We start from the raw sequence: 18,004 nt of genomic DNA, 5'->3' as shown, positions 1-18,004 counted from the left end.
TACTTCAGCAGGTTTCAGATGAACAACATGCTCCAGTGAAGTATTGATCACTTCTTTCCTGCACACCCTCTGTTGACCTAAAAGCTATCTTCCATGCTACTGTTTCCCCAGAACCATTCCCAAATGCCTTGAACTCTTACCTGTTATTTCTGATATCGCCTTTGATCTTGCTGTGTTTCTACTCCTCCAAGCATGACATGAAAGCAACATTCCTGTATTGTTTTACATTTGAAATGAGCTATATTTCAAAGCTCTGATGTCATCAGGACAACTTTATATCATCTCCAGTGAAATATATCTGCTCAACAGATGTGAAACAGATCTTTTGTTTCACTACTCAGTTTAAAGCCAGAAACATAAATAATTGAATGAGATGGTGTTTTGTAATGATGCCCAGGTATTTGCCTGTCAAGTCTTAAAAAGCCAAAACCTTGCCGTTGACCTCCTGTTGAAGGCTGATTCTGAACAACTGTCAATCCAACAGTTTTAGTGCACACGACTCCTGCAGCCACACGTGGAAATATAGGAATGAAAACCAAAAAGGGGCTTTATATTTGCATTTTATCCCTGCAGGCATCTTGTTAAACTTTCTAAATAGATTCCCTTACCAGGGTGAGGAGGTGGAAGCCCGGTGGGTGGAAGGCTTGGTCCACAGGACCCTCCGTACCCTCCACTGGTACAGGGACCCACTGGTACGTGCCTCTTCTGTTTTTAATTTGTATTAGATTGAGTTTCATATCTTCTAAAAAGTGAGTGGGCAAATTAAGAGAATGTCAGGAGGACAACGATGAAATGCAAAGGGGAAGAGAGAAAAGGTTGGTCAAAGGAAAGCAACATGAAGTTTCCAGCTGTTACGCCAGGCCAAAATCTTCTGCAATTTGACTGTCGCTACTTCTCCACAAGTGTCAAAATTCACCTTTTAAAAAACATATTAAAAAATCAGAAAGCCAATATTAGGAAGACAACACTAAATCAAACAAGGGAAAATGCAATCTTACCTCCATTTCCCCTGTAATCCCAGACCACAAGGCCTGCCTTCCATTATTATCTCTCTAGCTGCATGAAACAGTCCTGATGCAGACACGTTTTAATTGCTGTCAGGGTAGCTGAAAATATAGTTTATGGAGGCCCTCATGTCTCCACCAGGAAGCAGCCATTGCCAGAAGGTAAAAACCAGCCTTAACCCAGGAGCATCTCTTAACAGTAAAGCCCATGATGTCAGTCACCTGCTCAACTTTAATCTACTCTTGAACGTCTCTGCAACGTTTTTTGTCCAGACATTTTTCTGTCCGCTGAAGACTGAGTACCACCTCTTATTTCTCTCTGTGATATTTGTAAAGCCTCAAGGAAACAAAGTTATGATGAGCCCCAGTGCTTCACTGCTGCAAAGTTCATTTACACAAGTCTGAGTAGTTATTCCTCAGGTGTCCAAGCTTCATGGAAACAGAACAGATCCAGTAACAAAGGTGTAACTGACAGTCTGTCATATTGACCGATGCGCTTTCTGATTCAAATCTATAAATATTTACTCGGCACAATCCTTTAGAAGATAAACTTAGAATGTAGTTCAAGTTCAAACCCCCGTTTCATTACAATGCTAAAAGAGTATTCCCTGTACACCACACATCAAAGCACAAAGTACAGGTAAATATTAAGCTTGGCCATAGTACTGGGAAGCAATCAGGAACTTACTATATGCAGACGCAACAGCACAATAGCGCTGGGCGCTGAGCTACTATTCCCTCAAGCTGAAGGCTGGATTCCCTCGCGGAGCTTCTTTCAGGAGCAGCACTCCATACCACACATCGATCTGCACTCCTGAGCCTCATGGCAGAAATACAAAACAACTCAGCTTTATTTATGTAAAGCTAAAACGGGAATTAGAGACCTCTTCTCTCATTCCCCCAGACAGACCTCTATGGCATTTCTTCAGCTTCCAGTCAATTCGGCTAGTTTTAGACAGTTTTGGAGGTGAAGTTCCTTAAAGCCAGAAATAAAGCCGACTCACCAGAGGAACTACAAACGAACTGAGCTCTTACCATTGCTGGGGGTCTGAAAGATTTCTCCTTTCTGTTGCTCCCTTTCCCACAAGCCTTAAACTTGCTCCCATCTTCTACACAGAGAGGAGTTAACGGGGCGTGGGGCTGAAGCGAGTCGTGCATTTTGCAGCGCTCAAGCACTGGATGGAACTGACTCCCACTCTTACGTGAGGAAGTCAAGAGACCCAGAAGCTCATGTGCCTCAGTACAACATGCAGACAGAACTGAACACAAACTAACACAGCACAGAAAATGTTTGACCACGTTCTCAGAGCAGGCATCCTACGCATTTTATAGCGATTTGTTTGGCTAATAAAATCACTCCCTACAGCAAGACGATTCAACTACCTCAGACTGGAGCCTCCAAAGGCCTTCACGTCTCTTCAACCCCTTGCACAGCTTTTGACATGGTAGAATATGATATAATATAGTTAAATAACATTTGACGCAGGACTTCTAATGTATGTGTCAGACCGCAGTAAATAGAACAAAGACATCCTATGCTGTGATATGAGAGAAACACGTTTTTCAAAACTAATTTTCAAAGGGAGAAAGGAATTTCAGCAGGAAAATGCCAATCATGAAGCTGCTAAGCATTTTCTGAATAATTCAGGGAAACAGTATTACCCATGCTCAATAAAAAACACTAGACAAGTCCTTTTTACTTACGTATCTCTTGCACAGTAATGAATACCATTGTCATCAACAACACTTGAAAGCCTGTACTAAAAACCATGAGTTACGATCAGCCAAAATCAAGTTAAGGACTATTTCAGAAAGTTAAGCAACCCAAACCTTAGATATCATTGAAACTGTAGTAAATTTGCCTCAGAGCTGTAAAGGTGGCCTCTCCAGTAGGGTAAGAACACACCTGTGAAATCTCGGGAATGCGGATCTAAATCTGGCTAAAGAAGTGGAATACAAACAAGAATTGGATGCTTAAAATACAGAAAAAAACCAACTCCTCACATTATTTTAACAGATCCAGAATTAGTGTATACCACACAACCATCCTATGCTCACTCACCACAGCAACCTGCCATTATTTTGACAGCACATTTTAATCTGTATTGAAATTACAACAGCTGAGATTAGGACTATTCAGAAATAGTTAACAGGAAAAAATGAACGAGTTAATGGAGAATATCTGTTCTCCAAGAGCCTAACACCATGCATAAAAGATGACTGGACCCTGAGGGAGTCAGATATACACACACTGACCGTGATACAATTCACTGAATAGTAAAACATTACTTAGCCACTATCTGCTATAATCTACATATCTGGCTGCCTATTTATAAGTGTCTTGATTTTCTTCCTATTAACCTCATTCATGCCTGCTTAATTCGAGAAAAAAACAGAAAAATGAATACACACACACATGGAAACAAGTAAATAAAACTCCAATGAACAGTGCAGAATTTGCTTTACCAGCAAACTTTACCAATAGTATTCTTTGCCTATTTTATTATTTGCCTAAGTGAGTTCCTTCCAATTCTATTAAAGAAACTTTTGGTTTAACTTCATCCACAAATTCAAGCTTTATAAATATGAACTCTATTTAATAATTCAAGTGTTTCCATAAATACAAAGAAACTTTCAGTAAGAACACTTGCACAGCAAGGATAAACCTTTTCCTTGACATCTCATATCCAAGGCTTCACTGTACTAAAACCTTCATTTTTCCTTTTGCAAAGGCTAAATGATTCAACGGTACTAACTTAAAAACTGTTTCCTTCCCGAGATTAAGTTGTTAAATACCAAAACAGATGTCAGTCCTTTCAGCTCAATCCATTTGGATTTCTCCTTTTAGATAAAACAACTCGAGGAGTAAGCCCTGCTAAAGCCCATCCCTTTAGTTACTCCTACCTCAATAATATACAAAACCACATTCTTGTAGAAGCAGTACAGTATGCACTTGGTAACTCGATTGTAACTCCAAGCTCCATGGACCAACAACAGCTTCTCCAAGTAGGAAAACTGAAAGAAAGAAAACAAGTTTTTACATGTATGAAGAACAGTTTAAAAGAAAATAAAAGGTCAGAGTAAGCTCTCCACCAACACGTTCAGATCAGCTATGAAAGCTGTTCAAGAGCAATATTTAAATATTTTAGCAAAATGCTCGTGCTGACAAATAATATTTACAGGAAGTCTTTTTTAGAGCAAAACCTTAGAAACACTCAAAGTGGTCTTCGCTGGCTTTAAACAGTAAGAAGTCTTCAATTAGTATTTCTATCCTGAAAATCAGTAATACTAAAATCAGGCAAGGTTAACCTAACATGGCCATGTAAATTAAATAGAAATCTAAACTCTTCATTTCCTGGTCAAAGTTTACTGTTTGGGGGTTTACAACATTCAGGACATGAATTTCCTTCCTCTGTGTTAAATTAACAGTCTCAAATTAGAACTGTCTTGAGCTGAAATATAACGTGCAAAGGAAAACAAGTACAAAATAGATGTATGCAGTCTCTTATGAAGAACGAACATTTAATTCATTGGCCCACTGAACGTATTCAGACACATTATAGAAAGCACCTAAAATGTTTTACAAAGAAGTAGCATACGCCACAAAGAAAAAGTAAACGCATCTAGTGGCTGTAAAAACAGATACTTTATAATGTTAGTCTGAACCACAGATTCAGCTTCTTCAGAATTAAGCAGTTTTTGAAAATGGATTTAATTTTTTGGTTGGTTGGTGAGTTTTCTTTTTTTCTTTTTTTTTTTCCTCTCAGAAGCAGTCTCACAATGCAACCTAGGAAATACATAATTTTCTAGTCCTGGCTTCATCAGGAAGCCTTTTTTATGGCCTGCAGCATTCTTCTATTGTGCAGAGGGCTCAAACCAGGGACTAGATTCACCATTCAGCATGTGTGTACCTGAAGGGTTCTTATACACTGTGAGACCATTATTTGCTTGACTTCTTTTTCCATGAGGGGACTAAAAATTGACTTCTTAAATGCAGATTATAGCTCAGTTATTTTAACCAAAACCTACTTGAAACTTTCAAAGCTACAGTAATGAATTAGGACTGTCATGAGAGAGCTCTGCTCCCATGATTTCCAGCGCTGAAGTCACTGAACCACAAATCCTGCAAGAACAGCCTTTCTGACATGCATCAGCAATTCCAATTTGTTAGGATATGCTAGCAAGAAAGAGGGAGAGAAAATAAAAGTGAACCAAACCTCATGGTTCAGCTTCAGTCCAGCCTGAATCAGGACTGAAAGCGGGGCACTCACGAGGGAATAGTTAACGTACTAGCTACCTACTGCCTCAGTTAGTATGCACCACTATTGACCTTTACTCAAAATTCACTGACAAAACACCTCAGTAGTGATGGGAACCTTCCCACTACGTCCTGACATGTCACCCCAAATACCTGTAGAGAACAGATGCACCCTGAAATTCCCCTCTCTGCTGAGTCTAAATAGTGACTGTCTTGGATGTGGTTCTCTTTGCAGTTCAAGGCCGGAGGAGAAATCCTAGCATTACATACTTTGTAGTGTGTGCACTCATGAAAATGAATGCACTACGGAGCACAGCATGTTAGTAACCTAAATAACGTAGTTCTAAGCCTGCATACACCGTGAAGAGTCCTGCTAAGATGTAGCAAGGAATTATATTTGTTTTGATGCTGATGACTGAAAGGATGCAAATGCACAGCTACTGGCATACTCGAGCAACTGTGGGGACAGGGCTCTACTGAGACACTGCACTTGTTTAGGCACTGCTGCATTTATGGATTTTAAAAGCAGAAGAAAACATGAACATTTGTCTAAGAAAGAACCCTCCCTAGCTCAGAAAAGGTAATGCTCTCTAGACAGCAGATGCTCTCTGGATTAAGCTGATAAAGCCTTTTACTGGAGAAAAAGTTATTCTATTCAATTCTACTACTGTCTCTCTGAACAGTTAGAGAGAATTCTCTAAATATGGATCACTGGTGCAGTATCAGTTCAAGGGAAAAGGATGATTCAAACAGATGCTCCTTGCACCTGTGGAAGCTATTTGGAGCAGAGTCAGATGCAAGTTGCCTTTTTTATTTTTGTTTGGTTTATGCTTTGATTCCCCCTGGAATCCTAAATGAGTCTATATGGAGATTTTCTCTTCCATAAGTGCCTACTTCTGGCACTACTGTACGTGAAATATGATTTGAACATGAGATGCTGCACTATAGTGGTCGTTTTAAATTACTCAATAAGAACATACTTTGCCTTCAAGGCATGCACACACAGTAACAACTCAGTGGGAGTTGTATGTCTTCATTGAAAGAAATATAACCCATGGAGATCCAGTTTTCCTTTTGAACGCTTTCTTGAAACATTCCCATATACTACTAGTCCTTCTTATAAGAGGGGTTCTTTTAAATCTTTTCTAAATAGCACAAACCTTTTCTGAATCATTAAAAAAGATAGCTCCAGTGTTTTACTAATTTTTGAAAGTTTAAATTCTGTACTGGTACAACCAGCTTCTATTTCTAAGAACCAGCTTCTATTTCTATTGAACTAAGAAGATTCATTGCTATTGTCAGTAACTCCCAGATCAGGATATAAACCAAGAACAACTTATTTCCCACATTCCAAATACATGTTTTCTTGTTTTGTTTGGTTGGTTTTTGTTTTGCTTTCACTTTGGTAATTCAGAAGTAATACGTGAATACAAAGGGACTTCAGATTTAATGTTACTCCAACTAATGAAGAAATTAAGAGTGTAGGGCATGCTTTTTTGTCCCTCTGCAGACAAAATTCTCACTGCTTATGCTTACTTATTAAAATGGAAGTAATAAATTATCTGAGGAAGTAAAAATAAAGAGTGTTTGATTAAGTTCTACAGCAGAAGCAACATATAGTCTACAGAAGTTAAAAACAACGAAATGATTGTGAGATACCAAAGACTATGACTATGGCAGTTCCTATAATGCTACATATTCAGAATAAACTGCTTATGACAGAATGAGCCCTTGATGAAACAGCCTAAAATTTTTATGATAAGTTTAGTGGAAGGTCTTAGTTATTCAAGCCTGGAATCCGACGTGCTTCATCTGACTGCAGAACGCAATCCAGCAGCAATACAAGACTGACACATTGCTTCACAGCAGGGTTAACACATCAGCAGTTCTGTCTGAATAATAAAATTATCCATACCTTTTCAAAACCTCACCTTCTGCTGAAATTACAAGAAGGTATCATTTCATATCAATAAATAAAGCAAATCTGCCTACACCCTGGCAGAAGGGAACATGAGCTGATGCTCACATATCACTGAAGAGACAGTGGATCATCTCTGCTTTCTGTCAGCTCCCATCTGTTCTTGCCCTGTGATCAGTCTCAAACACGTGGCATAGGGAACCATAGCTACGAACAGTTTTCAGAAGATGTCTGGCAAATGAAGTATGTCCTTCCTTTCTTATGCTTTGTTTAAAGTCTTTATCCTACACCTTGGTCTCTTAACTGAAAATAAAAAGGCTTGTCTTTAGGTCTCCTCTTTTACTCTCCTCTTTACTTTGAGTAATCAGTGCAGAATTTTACGAGATAGTTTGGGAGCACTCTTCAAAATAATGCACCTAAAATTAAAATATTGCCCAACTCCTCAGGACTGTGAACAATTTTTGGATACATCATGGGGGTGGGGGAAATACAAAAAGGAAAACACAACCTCTAAATAAGAATTTCTAAACAAACCCTTACACACCTGTTTGGACTGCCTATTCATGGTAAGGGAAAAGAACAAGGGAGATAGAGTTACACTTAAAAGAACGTCAGCGTAAGCATGACAAAGTGCTTCTCCTCAATTATTGAAGTGCCATGCCATTGCACAGCTGGCAGGAACAAACTGAAGCTTTGAGGGAGGACTGAGCTTTGTCATGAAGAATAGAGAAGTCAGAACAATGGATCCCCAAAATACATCCCAGGTATCTGTTTTAGATGCTGCCATGAAAAGAAAATGAGCAGGGATCCTCCTAGCCTAGGCTAGGGGAAGCCATCGAGCACTACACGGGGTGTCTGACAACAGGGTATGGCAGTTGCACTTTATTGCCTCTGACCTGTGCGATAGCATAATCCGAGCAATTGGTTGCCTGCATGCCCTCGTTGCCACTGATCCCAACTCCGACGTGAGCTGTCTGGATCATTCCCACATCGTTGGCACCATCCCCAATGGCAAGTGTTATGGCATTCACGTGTTTCTTTACCATGTCTACTATTTCAGACTTCTGTAGAGGAGATACTCTGAAAAGGAAAGAAAAATGTGTCAGTTTCTCACATGCTGACTTACATGCCTTTTCCAAAAGGACAGCTGTCATCTACATTTAGAAATAATCAAAGGGCAGTTGCTGGATTTTTTTTTTTTTATTAAACAGCTAAACTTCAGAACCTGTGCCAAACCATTTCAGATAGAGAAAGCATCTTTAAAAATAATTTTGCATTTGCATAAAATATGAGAATGTTATGATTAAAAAAGACCAAGCAGACATGAAAGCCTTCCAAGCTTTTCTTCTGTCCCTCAGCCCCACCTGATACACTTTGGTGTGCACCAGTGGTATTGCGCTGGGAACACTGGAGAAGGGAATTTCATCTTCAGCTACCATGCTTAATGATTAACAGTGCAGGCTTCCCTACCTGCTGCCAACACTGCATCTCCATCCAGGAGGAGGAAAACCACAAATATTCAGAGAACAAATCAATCTGAAGCATTTTCAGTTGCCGGGCAAACATGCTGCAGGCTTACCTTATTCCCTCTTTCAGCTTATTTCCCCTCTTGCAAACCCTTCTTTTTACCCTTAGACTACCCAGTTTAGATCAGAAAGAGCAAGGCCTTTATATGTCGCATACATCCTGCGTGCGCTGGTGCCATCCGGGCTTAGTCGAACCCAAATCAAACCCAGAAGACTGACCCCAAAACACCTGAATACTCTTATAAGATTTTTTTGGTAGTTATTTTACCTTGATCCTTTTCTCATTTTATATCAGTTTCAGTTTAATAAAAATTCATGGAATTTAATGGAGTTAAACTAGTCTAAACCAGGGAGGAGTGGAAAAATACATAGGACTATGTTACTAAATTGGATGAGACACGCAAAATGCTTTTTTCATGACAAGGTGGATCGGTTTACCAAATCATATGAGGTATTCTGGAAATACCTACATGTAAATTAAATATTTCCATTCTAAGCCCATCTGTACAAACAACTTAAACTCCTTTTCCCTTCAGTTTTAGTTAAAGTTCCAAATTATTTTATATTCCTTTAAATAAAGCTTTAGATAAACCTTCTCCACATCAAATCAGCCGAATAACACTCAACCAAAAGAATATAACTGACATCTAGAAGCTTTACTATGAAAATGGGGGGAGCAGGGGGAGCTTGGGGAATGGGGGAGACAGAAGCTTCTTACAGGACTTCCCCCCCCCCCAGGGTCTAGATCCCGTGGGACCAACTTGTACAGCCTTTTAATGTGCCTGGCTGGATTACTGCTGATGTAAAAAAGCAACATCCTCTCCGTGTTGTTTTGTGCTGACTACCTCTTAAGGTGAGACTCAATAAGCAACCAAGGGGGAAGTTTCTAAGAAGAAAATTGCTGGACTCACAACTCACATTTGAACTAAAACACCTGAAAAGTCTAGCAGCTGTCCTGCTCCTAAAAGCTGAAAAAGGGAAAAGTGGAGTGGGCCATAAATACCGTTGGATAGATCTATTAAGCACTCAGCTGCCTGGCAGCAAAAACAGCACTTGGCACCGTCGGGGCCCAGTCACGACAACCTCAAAAACCCCCCCACGCTAACCGACCTACGGAGCATGAAGCGTGTCAGTTTATAATTATAAAGCAGCTCTGAATGCCCTCCATGTCAGACTCTAACTTCTCGTATACGTACGCACACACCCTCCCAATCTCCACGTAATAAAACAGCAAAGCATGGAGCAGGGAGTCGGCAAGGACTTCAAACCATAAAATGAGTGCTCCAGAGGGACGGGATTCATGATCGTGCCAGCCCTCAGTTACCAGCCCCCGGGGCACGTCTGGCGCAGGGGGCCGCATGCCTTGGCAGACCCCGCGTGTGATTATTTCACTGGGGCTGAGCGCTGGGCCTATCTGCTGACGGCCTTCTCCAAGACAAAAACCTCTCAAAAGGCCTGTTGGCCCTTTCATTTAGCTTTCCGTTGTATGGTAATAGAAATAGCTAAGAAATATCCCGATTTTAAATACGCTTCAATTAGCAGGGGAATGGTTAAAAAAATAATATTGTGAGCAGTATCTGTGATTTTGTAACTAAACCAGCAGCTTGTCTACAGACACTTTGGACATAACCAGGATGGGGCAGAGAAGCTTGGGCTTGTTCTCACGCACCTGGGTTGTGGCAAGGAGCCTGCATTTGCCCTGGGCCTGCAGCATACGGGGGGGCCTTCGGATTTTAAATGGACTTTGCCCTTGGAAGGTGGTGAAGGGCCTGGAGCACAAGTCCTGTGAGGGCACTGGGGTTGTTTGAGAAGAGGAGGCTCAGGGGAGACCTTATTCCTCTCTACAGCTACCTGAAAGGAAGGTGTGAGGAGCTGGGGGTCAGCCTCTTCTCACACTTATGACAAGAGGGAATGGCCTCAAGTTGCACTGCGGGAGGTTCAGGGTGGAAATGAGGAGACATTTCTTCTCAGAAAGAGCACTCAGGCACTGGGACGGGTTGCCCAGGGAGGTGGTGGCATCACCGTCCCTGGGGGTGTTCAAGGAAAGGCTGGACGTGGTGCTTAGGGACATGGTTTAGTGGGTGACAGTGGTGGTAGGGGATGGTTGGACCAGGTGATCTTGGAGGTCTTGTCCAACCTTCATGATTCTGTGATTAGTGACCCACTAGTTGTCAAATCAATTGAACACCCACATACAAGTTTATGAACTATCACTTGATGTACACAGAGCATGCTTTTACCATCTAGACCTGATGAAGTTCAACATACCCACAGTCAGGTAACACCCACAAATAAAGACTAACATCTTCATATGACCAAATGAGCTACAGTGAAAACTAGATATATGCTTGAAGCACAAAAAATCTCTTTGCATTTGATATAAAATGAAACCGAAGAGATTTCTAAGAGAATATTTCAGCACCACGAGTTCCTTGATTATAGTTACTTATTCTAAATTAAAGTTTGATAATAACCACCCTCTTTGCCCTCTCCCCCCTCCCCCCCGCCATGGCCCCCTTCCATCAAGTCCATCCCCAAAGCACCAAGAACACATTTTGCTGCACACAGCATTACGGTTACCAAGGCTGTAAATTGAGATGGCTCCTGATTTCCTGAGGGGTTTTACACCCCTCCCACCTCCCTCTCAGCTTCCAAACCTGTTCTGTACTCCTTGTAATCTATTTGGTCCCACCACGCTGCGCCAGGCGACATTAATCCCCTCAGCACGATGATCAGAGCTGCAGTTCATTTCCCCCCGGTCGATGGGCTGTCTACACAAGGAAGTGGAAGATTAGAGCACGGGACACTATTAACCCGAAGCTTCCCCCAGGTGATAGCTTGGGAGGGGAGGAGGAACAGCCAAGTTTACAAAGATTCCTGGACAAACGAGTAAGTTCAAAGTAAAAAGCATTAGGAAAGAACCAACTACTTTGGAGAAAAAAATCTGCAGCGACACGCAGCTATGGGTAATTCTCATTTGGGTGGAACATCCTAGGTTTCACTACAGAGCTTACTGCAGCAGTATCAGGACGTAAGCCTTGCCTGGATATACACCCAAATAAGAATTAAGATGTGAGCAAAACATCAGCTGCATAATAATCTGCTTACTCAGGCGCTAATTAAGTGGTCAGCCAGCAGCGCCTCTTAAAAAGCTTCTTAGAGCAAAACTTTAAAGGGTACGCTGGAAAAGTTTGCACCTAAGTTATTTTTATTGTCTCTACCCTAAAGTATCTTTAAAAACAGAAACGATCGACACAGCCTAGGCCAATTCTCTCTTCTAAGCATATTCCTGGGAGGGAAAAAACAAGTCAGAGCTCAGGTACCGTTACAGTGACAGGATCAAGTCTTGAGATTACTGCTCAAACCTGCACGTAACCTCTTCAGGCTGCAGAGAGCTGCGATCAGGACTGTGCCTTTAGAAAGTTTTTAGTATACAACATTTGGTTGTAAAATATAAGGTGTTCAACAGAGATGGAGGGGGGTGCATGACATCAGGTGTCAGCCACACAGGAGGTCTGCTGTGTGCCCACCACTGGGATCCTCCTTCCAGCAGACTCGCTCTTGAGAGGGTAAAAGCTGGTATGAGTAAATGGCAGGTTCTCCTCAGGCTCAGAGCTGTATTTATCGGGTATCTTTAATGGATTAATACAGAAAGCAGTTTCCTGAATGAGATGACTGGTGCCTAAGTGCCACATTAACCCCCCTGTAATGGGATGGGTGGAGGCAACAGAGGGCCCACAGGGCAAACAAAACCCTGTGCCCTGGGAAGAAGCTGGGGGAGAAATGCAGCCCAGAGCCAGGGACCTTCGAAAAGATGTGGACCTAATTATCCTCACATCATTTAAATCCATAACAGAACTGGAAGGAGATACAGGTAAGAAGTTTCCAGGCAATGTGCTTCAATATTTTTACTATCACTAAATGCTTTTGTTCAAGTCCCTCTACAACTTAAAGGCAGCTCATAAGGAAGTGGCACAGTGCACTGCATGGAGCAGTGACGCAGCCGGTGCCCACAGAGCAGTGCTAAGTGCCTTCTACAGATCACCTCCTGACGGCTTTAAACCTTCAGTTTCTTCCTCAGCACACATAGACACATCCATGAGCAAGCTTCTTACGTGATATGTCTTGCCTGTTTAGAAACATGCACTGCTCTGCGTTTTGCTGGAAGATTTGCTCGGCTTTGCTTGAAGAGACTTGAGGCAGAGGTGAAGGATCTTCCAGTTCTACTTTTTTCCACTAGGAATACCTGTGGGTCAACCAGCGCAATTCAAAAATTCCTAACAATTCTGTCGTCTTTCATTGAAAAATGATATCAAAAAGGAAGTGACAATGTCTTCAAAAATAAATATTTTACTTAGCAGCCCATTTTGGTAACAGTATTTTTAAAAACTTGATCGTTTCCAAACCACAGATGGAAAATAAATGTAGTCTCAGTATTAACTGAGGTTATCGACTGTATATAAAAAACATCATTAATAAAGAACAAGATTAAATAATTTATAAGAGGTGAGCTTATTATCAGACCATGTTACAAGGCCATCTGCCCTCCCTGTACATCTGCCCTCCCTGTACATCTGCCCACCTGAGCAAGGCCCAGCTTGGTACTGGTTCTCACTCTCCTCTGCTCCCTCTACACCTTTCTTTCCCCCCCTTAAATCAAGGAGCCTGGAGCATTTCTATTCAAAACTGCATACATCTCCCACCCCTAATTCAATGAAAGGTACTCTTTTAAGACATTCTTACTCAAACTGCTAACGTTCATTTGAAAAAACAAAAAAAGAGGAAAGCAATGGAGGAAGCTGTTTCAAGTATTACCTCCTGCTTCCACGCTGTAACAAACACAGACATAAATGTCTTTAACATGAAACATTAATTTGATATTCTGCTTCCTTGAAATGCCTCTTTAAGGCAACACAAGAGGCTCTCAAGAGCCTACCTTTATTGCAGCAAACATGATTTTACCCTGTTCTATCGTAAAATGCACCAGTACTTCAAAATGCTCAGTGACCTCATCTTCAGGGGAGGCAGAGATGGGAGACAGCCCAGAAAAAGCTGAGAGCTATTAATAATATTGACATTTAAGTACATGCACTGATCCTCAGAAAAAGAAGCAAGGTAAATTAAAGCACCACTAAGAGCAGCGTTCAGAAAGCAAGCAATGTTACTATGACATCATACTTAGGGCTTTTAATTAGACTTTGATTTCTTCTGACACACACCAGTGTGCAGACTTCAAGCATGTGTCATCCAAGCGAGGGCTGATCTTGAATCACATCCACAAGGCTCTGAGACATCTTGCACAGACTTGAAACAGTAATGAAGAAACGCACACACACATCGTGTTGACTCAAAACGTGCCTTCCACCGAATGTTTTTCATTTACCAAGCACTTCAAATCTACTTCACCTGCTGACATCGAGGTTTCCCAGGGACTGGCTCTGGTGCAGTACTTACAGCTCTGGAGACAGCACTAAGTGAACTGATGGATAGCCTGATGCTCATCAAAAGCACCAAAGGAATTCATCCGCCTAGGTGTAAGTGCCTCCAACGGAGACATCTCTATCTGCTGCTCATGGTACACTCCTTCTATAGTCAGTGGAGAAAAATAGGCACTTGTGGAGTGCAATCCATCTGGCCTGCTTTAGGCATGTACTTTAAGGGCACAGTTCATTTTCTCTTACAAGTTGCCCTTCCTCTCTCCACCTAGGTAGAAGGGCTGAAGCTGACTAGCTCACACCAAAATGCCTGCTACAGACAGGATGAAACCCATCTTACCTTACTGCGGTGCTAAATGCTCCCCAGGTACAGGAGCTTTTCCCCTCTTGTATGCTTGTTTGGCAAGGTTGAACACCCTCTTGGTCCCTCCACAGGGACCTAGCGTTGAGCTACTTGATCTGTGATGCTCTCCTTCCCTTCTCTTGCAATTCTCACTTTCTGACTGTACTTCTAGCTCATGCCAATTCTTTCCCATGGTATTCCATGGCCCCAGCTCTTTTGAAGAAACAATTGAATCTGTTACCAAACCTCTAGCAGCTTTTGTAAAAACATCCACAGCTCCATCCCTCTTTGCCATTTCAGCTGCGATTGCATTTCTCCACACCCTGCTCATTTTTCCTGAGCAGACCATCCCCCAGACTGCCTTCACTGGTGTGAATTTATCAGACTGATTTCAAGACTATTTGCAAACATAAAAGAAGTTCTATATCATATTTTACTTACCAGGACTCTCTTTTCAGCTTAAATACAAGAAAGTCTTCCTTCAGTTCTTTAGCCTCACTGACATGCTAGTTGCTTACTTGACTTTCTGAGCAAGTATTAACTCCAAATTTCAGGCTATCCAGAACAGCTTTTTAATGCTTTTAATGCTTAGAATAACTCTATACATCACAACACACGCTCACACCTCCGCATACATGCTTATAGAATACTTTGCAATTCTTTTTAATTTACCAGGTACCAAATAGTTCACTGCTGCTTCACTTCAGGAATAACAGAAATGTCTTCTTCAACATAAAGCTGTCTCGATAATTATAAAGCCATGGAATCGTGCACAGCCTTCTGAAGAGGAAGGCTCAAATTCATTTATTACCTTTTTATCACAAAACCAGAGATGTTTGTTCTCAATATATACATTCCCTTTTCAGTATCAGTGAACAACTCCTCACTTGCATTCCATTATCTCTGCAATTCATTTGTCACTCACAGTTGCCACTGAAGTGATCTCCACAGGACAAGGACTACGAAATAATCTCCTTATAAGCTGGATTCGGTGTATTTAGCAGTGTGATATAATACATGGTGCCTGAGCGAACGCAGGGTTAAGTTTCAAGTCAGCAACTTTGTGCTCTTTGATATCGCTCCTGCCTGTTTCTGTCTCGCTTGCCGTTCCCCCAGCTTACTTTACGGGACAAAGATAAAACATGAAAAACCTACTTTGGAAAACGAAGCATTTGCAAAGTGATGAGTTGGCATAAACACGGTGTTGAATGGGAAACCGTTTTGCATTTTTAACTATAACGGTCGCTAGTGGCAAAAGCTATAATAGGTTTTTTAAGTGAAACTAATGTATCAAATTAATTTTGAGCTTCCCTCACTCCAAGCTGATTAAGGCACTTTCATTTCCATGCTAATCAGGCTGAGCAGTTCATATGCAGGAGAGAAATCTCTCTTTTCCTAATGACAGAGCAAAAAAAATCATTCTGAAGCATAGAGACAAGTGCTTTCATAACCTCAAGCACGGGGAGAGCGCACGCGTTTCACCCAGCACGGCTGCTTACAGAGTTTTGAAACACTTGGTGACATTAGGCGACAACGGACACTGTGGCAATTAACGAGCACTTCAGCCCATTGAGAGGGATTGTGCCCTGCGGTGAACCCAGCCTAAATGGGGAGAGCCACGCTGGGCTCCTGCCTCTCGGACCAGCAGAGGAGCCCTGTTAGCCCCAGCCATTACTGCTGCACACCGCTGCTTCTTCCAGTACCAGCCTTACACCCGAGAAATAAACCCTGAACGCTGCTGGGGGAGGAAGATGAAGTGCGACGTAGCTATTAGATTTGAGATCTCTTTCTGACAGCTTCATTTCTTCCTTCTGATTTCTAGTAATGCAGCATAACTCATTTTCCTCCCCCTCTGAAAAAAAAAAAAAAAAAAAAAAAGGCTCCTGGAATTTAAAGCAATAAGACTAAAATGATCAGCTTGCAACTCCGTACTACTTTTCAAAGACGCAGGATCTCTGAATGCGTGCTCCTGGAAGAGACTGATGGAGTCTCAAGCAGGTTGCCTTACCCAGTAATCATCATGAGAGGGCTGTAGCGTAACGGAGTATCGTGCTGAGGGTCACTAACCACAATGAAAACACCACCCATTTAATAAAAGTGAGCCTTTCAATTTCAGAATTACCATACACCTTGGAGGTCAGAATGCTGCTGTATCAGTGAAGAACGGTGAGGGTCCCCCCCCGCCCCCAATTCTTTCCATGACAACACTGAAGTCCAAGGCATTTCCCACCCTTCACTGCAGTCAAGCCCCTATTTAACATGAATAAAAGTCAACTTTGAAGCTTGAAGTCAAGTCTCTAAGTCCTTAAGCATTAGGAAAGAAGTGAATTTCCAGCTTTTAAACCTCTCATCAGCTAGGGAAGTTGAGCACCAGTGTGTGCACACCAAGATTTAACAAAATCATGCCACTCTCAGACAGAAAAGATACTGACACCTGGAAGTCTGACTGGAACCAGCTCCCTTTTATTTCTCCATCTTGGTGAGCTATTAAATCTGCACCTTGTTCAAAGGCAGGTTAAGTATTAACTGAGAAAACTATTCAAAGCATGCTTACTATGTGTGAGGGTGTTCAAACACTACAACAGGCTTCCTAGCAAGGCGGGTGATGCCCCGTGCCTGTCTGTGCTCAACAGGGATTTGGACAGTGCCTGAAGAATATGCTTCAATTTTCTGTTAGCCCTGTAGCTGTCAGGCAGTTGGACTTGATCGTTGAGGTCCCTTCCAAATGACCTATTCTATACTACTCCAGAACGAAGTAGGGAAGGTAAATAGAAAAAAAGAACATTCAGAGCAAAGTCAGATTAACTTGAAGCATCAGAAAACATTAGCTAGGGCAGAAAAGCTCTTCTGTTGTGCTCTGTCGTTAACTACACAAGTTTATGTTACCAGATTTACACCAAGGAAGTTTAGTGATGGCATCTCCACCAATGGCCAGTCACTAACGTTGCCATGTTTCTGGGAGACACGTGCCCCACTAACACAGTTTTGATACATGACTGTCCTAGCAAGGACAAGGTGCCCTGTGCAGAGGCACCCCTGTGCCAGGGGTGGATGCTACTGTCTGGAAACTCTTTTGAGATGCTGTGGCAACACTCCTCCAGGAACTCTGGATCCATCACCTCCAGCTCGTCACAGGTCTCTCTTGCTCAGTGACGAAGTTTTTCCTGCAGTCCCATCTGCTTTCTCACAGAACTGAGCATCTGTACACGTTTCCAACATATTCACATCTCAGGGAACATTTCAGAAATCAGGTTTAAGGTGCAGAATCACTGTTGCTTGTGAACCAAACAGCTATGAATAGCAGCTCCTTACGTAGCAGCAAAACAGAAGAGACAGCAGGGCAAACGCAACACGCATTGGTCCCCTGCACCCCTCATCTTGTAGTGGGTTTACGTGGCAAGGTTTTGGTAGCAGGGGGCCATAGGGGTGGCTTCTGTGAGAAGGATCTAGAAGCTGCCCCGTGTTTAGTAAGGGCCCCACTGCTGACCAGAACTGAGCCAACAAGTGATGTTGTTTGTGC

At 42.1% G+C, this 18,004-nt stretch overlaps 1 protein-coding gene across 5 annotated transcripts in view; it reads right to left on the bottom strand.

The window, feature by feature from the left end:
• The window catches only part of ATP8A2 (ATPase phospholipid transporting 8A2), a 324,912-nt gene that overhangs the window by 140,688 nt on the left and 166,220 nt on the right, over positions 1-18,004 (bottom strand). For all 5 annotated transcript variants that reach the window (XM_035326034.1, XM_035326038.1, XM_035326047.1 and 2 more), the window contains 2 exons: positions 8,077-8,260; positions 3,909-4,019 (listed from right to left, as the gene is read on the bottom strand). In XM_035326034.1, the coding sequence (XP_035181925.1) occupies positions 3,909-4,019; positions 8,077-8,260 (295 nt within the window). The remainder of the gene's footprint in view (positions 1-3,908; positions 4,020-8,076; positions 8,261-18,004) is intronic.

The sequence above is a fragment of the Oxyura jamaicensis genome, chromosome 1, assembly GCF_011077185.1.
Source record: "Oxyura jamaicensis isolate SHBP4307 breed ruddy duck chromosome 1, BPBGC_Ojam_1.0, whole genome shotgun sequence".
NCBI lineage: Eukaryota > Metazoa > Chordata > Aves > Anseriformes > Anatidae > Oxyura > Oxyura jamaicensis.
This window is presented reverse-complemented; position numbering and strand designations above follow the sequence as displayed.